At 38.1% G+C, this 6,972-nt stretch overlaps 1 protein-coding gene across 1 annotated transcript in view; it reads right to left on the reverse strand.

Annotated features, from left to right (window-relative positions):
• Positions 1-6,972, reverse strand: part of SNTB2 (syntrophin beta 2) — a 42,345-nt gene that overhangs the window by 6,293 nt on the left and 29,080 nt on the right. The window contains exon 6 of the mRNA XM_015561768.1: positions 4,642-4,775. Coding sequence (XP_015417254.1) covers positions 4,642-4,775 — 134 coding nt within the window. The remainder of the gene's footprint in view (positions 1-4,641; positions 4,776-6,972) is intronic.

Below are 6,972 nucleotides of genomic sequence, written 5' to 3' on the forward strand. Positions count from 1 at the left end.
ATTTTTGTTGATTTCAGAGAGGGGGAGAGAGAAAGAGAAACATCAATGATGAGAAAGAATCATTAATTGGATGCCTCCTGCACGCCCCCCAATGGGGACTGAGCCCGCAACCCGGGCAGGTGCCCTTAACCAGAATCGAACCCGGGACCCTTCAGTCCCCAGGCCAACGCTCTATCCACTGAGCCAAACCAGCTAGGGCTATCATGTGTCTTTCTAAATGGTTACCAGGGTATCATGAAGGACAAAGACCCTGATGTCAAATAAATTCTACCCTGCAAATCCTGTCTCTGCTGTTCTGGGGCCAGTTACACGGGAGGAGGATTCTGGGGCGCCTATGTTTCCAGCAAGACCCTTTCCCAGCTGCAGGATCGTGTGGGCTCATCTGGGCGTTCAGAACAACCCTGAAGGGAGTGGGCTTCGCAGGTTCAACCTGGCTGGGCTGCTCAGGACTCTCTCAGAGGACTGAGGCAACATTCTCCATTACTACGCATAGGGAAAGCCAGTCCATCACGTATAAGCAAAAGGCTAATCATTCTCAGGGTTACAAAGAAGAACATGACACTATGTTCTTCACTTATAGCTATTTGGTCAAAGGCATGAGGTAAGTTTATTTATTTTTATTTCCCTCATTACCAAGCAGAGCTTTGTAACTAATAACATACTCAATAAATATTTGTTGATTTAATGAATTAAGAGAAACTGATGACGTACATGCCCTCTAGAAGTTTGATTTGGCTGTAAGAATGAGTCATTTAGAGGCGTAAGTGCAGAGGCTTGAGGCACTGGTTTTGAAGTCAGAAAGTCCCCAATTCAAGTTGCAGCCACACTAACGCCAGTTCCTTCATCTTGAAAATGGAGCTGATAAAATTTGCCTCAGAGGGTTGTGTGTTAGAGTTATCTAACACGTATCTCATTTATGACTTACTAGGTATACCGGTTAATAATGCGGATTTTTTTTCAATAGATGGAGTTATACATATGTTGATATATATGCGAGTTAATATGTATGCTATTTTGTTGTATTGCTCCTTCAGATGACCACTTGTTCCAATCGATGGCACACGTACTTTCTGAGCAGCACTTCAAAACGTACGAAGAAGTGGAAAATTGGGTCTCTGAATGGTTTGCCTCAAAACAAGAAAAGTTATATTGGGACGGTATCCACAAATTCCCAGATTAACTCTTAACCAGTTAATAATGCGGATTAATTCACCAGTTAATAGTGCGGATTACCTCTTAATAGATTAATAATGAGGAGAGAGAATCATTGATTGGCTGTCTCCTGCATGTCCCCCACTGGGGCTCAAGCCCACAACGCAGGCATGTGCCCTGACCAGGAACCGAACAGTGACCTCCTGGTTCATAGGTTGACTCTCAACCACTGAGCCATGCCGGCCAGGCAACAATATACTTTTAAATGCTGACTGGATTACCTCTTAATAGATTAATAATGAGGAGTGAGAATCATTGATTGGCTGTCTCCTGCATGTCCCCCACTGGGGCTCAAGCCCACAACGCAGGCATGTGCCCTGACCAGGAACCGAACAGTGACCTCCTGGTTCATAGGTTGACTCTCAACCACTGAGCCATGCCGGCCAGGCAACAATATACTTTTAAATGCTGACGTTCTTTCTCCTCTTAGGATTTTCTGCATATTTATTAATGCAATTCCTACCTATGTCTATGACTTCTTAGCCCATATTACTAAAGCTACAGAAATATAAAGTATCTTCATAAACTTCTTGCACGATTTAAAAACTTCAATAGCTTGGGTAATTGATATAATAAAATTAAGCCTTTAAAAGCATACTTCTTAAACTACAAACAGCCACACTCATATGTATTTTCATACTTTCAAACCCTGTGACTAATGGAAATGGTTTTATGGATCTGAGGGAGTTAATTGTATTCTCTGCTTAGTCATCTTGAAGTTCATGTTTGCTAAAAGAAAAAAGTCATTGCATATCAGAAGGATCACAGATCAATTCTACTGTAACTATAATCTAATAAAGATTTAAAACGAAATGAACAGCCGGGTTGGTGTAGCTCAGGGTTGAGCATTGATCAATGATTCTCTCTCATCATTGTTGTTTCTATTTCTCTCCCCCTCTCCCTTCCTCTCTGAAATCAATAAAAATAAAACACACGAAATGAACATTATAAAGATCATGTATTACATTCATTAGTCAACTCTTGTATGTAGTCACTAGAATTTTTCTAAATGGATAATTGATAACCAAAATACATGAGACAAGAAAACAGAGCTTAAATATTGATTTTTTTTGTCAACTATCTTTCTTTAGGCCACAAATATCTGAATATGTGGTATTAAAGTGCCACAATTATAATTTTATTTTTAACATATATATGTTTTTAAATCCTCACTCAAGGATATTTCCCCATTGATTTTGAGAGAGAGTGGAAGAGAGAGGGTAAGAAAAACATCAATTGGTTGTCTCCTGCACGAGCCCTGAGGAGCCTGCAACCAAGGTTCGTGCCTTTGACCAGAATCGAACCTGGGACCCTTTGGTCCACAGGCCAAGGCTCTATCCACTGAGCCAAACTGGCTAGGGCCGCAATTATAGCTTTACCCATTGTATGCCATAAGCGCCTGTAAACGTAAGTGGTGGACCTTCCACACACGCCACGTGCATCTATAAAAAGAACAAACAATTTCCCCTAAGTGGCAGCCTTGACAAACTTTAAAAATTTTTCAGCTGAAAATATTCAAGAACACCCGAATTGTGAGTAATATATTTATTTTTATAATATTCATTGCAAATTGATTTTTTAAATTAAATTCAAAATATCGTGGCGTGTGAGGATGGTTTTCCTTTTGGACGCCTGGCAGTTAACTGGTTTTAAATGAACCTTTCTGAATCAATGGACCAGAAGGTGGTAACATGTATCTAAAGAACATGCTTGTTTTATGTTTGTATGTGTGCATATATGCAAATGTGTGCACTAAGTATACACACACTAAGACAGCAGACTAAGTGTGCACACATGAGTATGTGCATGTACACACACACACGTTTTAAAGAAACTTTGACTTTCACCAAAGCAGTTTCCCTTCAGCCAGTTTAATATATCTGGCAGACCTCTATAGAGTAAGTGATTAACAGGTATAGCACATCAGTTGACCTGAATTGTGAAAATGAAAGTATTACCAAGGTAATGGTTAAATAAGGCTGTGAATGAGAACAAAAAGTTCAAAATCTACCTAAAAATGTTTCTTTTGTCTATTTAAAAATAAAAGAAACCAGCTGTCTTTATTCTCCTCCTCAAGCCGTCTCTACTTAAACAATTGTGAGCCAGGGACTAAATAGATTTTTTATTTCCTGGAAGATAAAGTTTGGCTCCCAGACACCAAAGAAACAACTTGAAACTAAATAATGTTAAAAAATCCAAGTTGAACTCTTTGCTTGGGAAGCATATCTCTCCGGATCCTCTGAGAAGATCTGATGACCCCAGATGCCAGGATGGGTGTGCCGGCCTGATTGCTCAGGCGCTGCACAGGAACACAGAGCATCGCAGCCCTTCAGAATGAGGACTGGCCATCCCAGAAAGCACAGTCTGGGGTCAGGATGAAAACTAGAGCCCCACAGCCCTTAATGTGGTGACCAACCACTTCACAGAGAAAACAGACAGGAGACAGACCACTGAGCAAGACAGTGTGGATGTGGTGGCTTTGGTCAAAACCCACGGTGGGTTCTTACTAGTCACTGGTGTCACTGCTTGGATCGTCACTGTGGCTGTGAGGAAAATATTGACGTCCTAAATAGATGAAGATCTGCACTATCTGACAACATAAAAAACTGTCCCTGTGCCCCTGCACTTCTAAGCCATGGGCTCCCTCGCTTTCAAGAAGCAACAGAAAGAAGGATAAATCACAAGACTTTCTGCTTTTGAAACATTTCCTCTTTTATAAATTCTGTAAAACTAGGTCTATAAAATAAAATCACGGATAAAAGCAGCAAAATTAAGTAAACCAACTTATAACCAAGATATTTAAAGCAATTCAAACTATATTAAAAACTGTAATTGTATATTAATTTTGACTATTCTCTGTTCTTATTAAAATGAAAGGCAATCTGGAAATATCTGTACATATATACAGTGCATAATACACAAATACTGTGCATACATATGAAACCACACCCCTAATCATATAGACTAGCCACAAGAGGGCGCTTTAAGAATGGAAAGAGATCGCCAAAATTAATTCCTTCAGATGCTTATTTCAATAAGTATTGGGTACACATCTTCAAACTTTTAAAAAGAAACTTGTATTCCAAATTATTTTTCTATAGCCATAAGCTTATTTTAAGGGTACCTATCTATATCTTATATTCCAAATCTTAACTAGAGGGTCAATGCATCTAGTACTTGGTAAATGAGTCTTTATGTTATCAGACAGATTAAAATGATGGACAGTAAAACTGCCATCTTGTACAGAGGGTTTTATGAATGTGCTCAGAGCAATGTACAAGGCTTGGGAAAACTTTGCTATTAAAACAAAGAAACGAGGTTTCTTCCCATCATGACCACTTTAAGCTGCCATATTTCAGAACATTTTAAAGTCTGGTACACATGATAATGACTTGTACTTTACGTATGACAACAGTTCCATTTAATTACTATTAGAAGTGAAATGCCAGGATCTATACCTAGAGAGACTTCCTTGATCAGCTCAGCAGCAGCATGGCAACCCTGAACGAGTATCCTGGTCCAGGTCGACAGATCCCGATGTGTCTCCACCCTAAAGAGATAAACTGCTAAAAACCCCACACACAGTGAAGTACACATGTGGAAAAAAACAAGAGAAAAGTAATTTTCTTTAGGGTCATTAAACTATTCAACATTTTGTTTCATGGCAACCACTTAATACAGTTCAATTTATTCACTTCTTCCAAAAAATATTTCCTATAAGTTCTAAGTAGATCAGTATAAAAGTACATACTTCCTCACTTAGAAATCCAGCCGACAATGTTTTCCATACAGAATTTTTAAAAACTTGACTAAGAAATGTACAGCAAAGAGAGAAAAATGGCTTGTTGGCTTCATGGTAGGCTGTATACCTATAATATTTTCTACAAATATGTTGGTTCCTTCCTTCACTCCTCTAACAACCTGAGGAAGAACACATCTAAGAGCAAATGGGTGCTCCCTTACACTGCCCTTAGTTGTCAGGGAGTCACTATTGGTTCAGATAAAAGGCAAGAGTGCATTTCTTAAAGAAAAGGCAATTTCTTCTAATCCACCAACTGGTTTAACCAAGTTAATTACTATAGTTCTCAACCCTGGCTGTATACTAGAATCACCTGGTAAATAGCTTTTAAAAATGACTGATGCCTGGCTCACATCCTCAAAAATTCAGACTTAACTGGTCTAGGGTGTGGCCCAGGAAACTTTATTTTATTAAAATTTTTCCAGATGGTTCAAGTGTGAGGCTACAGTTGAGAAGCACTAAACTAGTGGCTTGCCAACATTTTTGTCTGAACACCCTTTCTATACTCTTAAAAACTACTGAGTACTCTAAAATGCTTTTGTTTACATTCTTATGTTTATTGATAATTAGAAATTAAAATGCTTTTGTTTGCATCCATTATATTTATTGATAATTAGAAATTAAAACTGAGCAATTTAAAAATATTAATTCATTTAAAAATAATAAACCTGTCACTTTTTAAAAAATTAATTTGTTTAAGGTATTACAAATAGTAGTACATGTCTCCTTTTTCCCCCATTGACATGTTAATATAAATAACTTATCTTTATTAAAATATCTTCCAAAACAAAAACATTTAATGAAGAGTGGCACTATTTTAATTTTTTACAAATTTTCTTATATCCAGCTTAATGAAAGGTAGTTGAATTCTCCTATCAGCTTCTGCATTCTGTTGCAGTATGCAGTTGAAGTATATGAAGAAACCCAGCCTCACACAGTATGCAGCTAGAAAAGGAAGTATTTTAATAGCCTTTGAGATATTTGTGGATATCCTGTCCACTGAACCAAACTCCAAGTGCTTTCTTTTTTTGAAAACATATTTTTATTGATTTCAGAGAGGAAGGGAGAGGGAGAGAGAGAGGGAGATAGAAACATTAATGATTAGAGAGAATCACTGATTGGCTGCCTCCTGTACACCCTCTACTGGAGATTGAGCCTGCAACCCGGGCACGTGCCCTTGACCAGAATCAAGCCTGGGACCCTTCAGTCCACAGGCTGACGTTCTATCCATTGAACCAAACCAACTAGGGCTTTTAAAAAATATTTTAAATCTATTTTTATTTATTTCAGAGAGGAAGGGGGAGGGAGATAGATAGAAACATCAATGATGATGGAGAATCATTCATTGGCTGCCTCCTGCACACCCCACACTGGGGATTGAACCTGCAATCTGGGCATGTACCCTGACTGGGAATTGAACCCTGACCTCCCGGTTCATAGGTTTACACTCAGTCACTGAGCAACTGCATCCAGGCATCAAGTGCTTTCTTAAAGGTCAGCTGCATTGTAGGATCTGAAACCTTACCAATGAAGTTAATATCCTGTTACATTAAAAATCCACTGGTTTCTCATGCATTTTGAATGGATCTTTTTTATATGCTTGCATGATTTTGTAACATCATTCATTGGTCACTTGGAAAATATTTTTTCACTGAGCTATGCAGATTTTCCAAATGTTTAAACCATCTCATTATACAATATCAAAAAGTGACATTTGCTAACACCTCACTTACAGATTGTTCAAGTATGAGGCTACAGTTGAGAAGCACTAAACTGAACTCTAAAATGCTTTTGTTTACATTCGTTATATTTAATGATAATTAGAAATTAAAATGCTTTTGTTTGCATCCATTATAGTTATTGATAATTACTGTTATATCATCAGAAAATTCTTTAGGTGCTGGAAAGCTGTCAACTCACAGGGACAGATACACGTTTTCCAGAATTCCAATTTTTGTTTG

Source organism: Myotis davidii, unplaced genomic scaffold (genome assembly GCF_000327345.1).
Source record: "Myotis davidii unplaced genomic scaffold, ASM32734v1 scaffold1437, whole genome shotgun sequence".
Classification (NCBI taxonomy): domain Eukaryota; kingdom Metazoa; phylum Chordata; class Mammalia; order Chiroptera; family Vespertilionidae; genus Myotis; species Myotis davidii.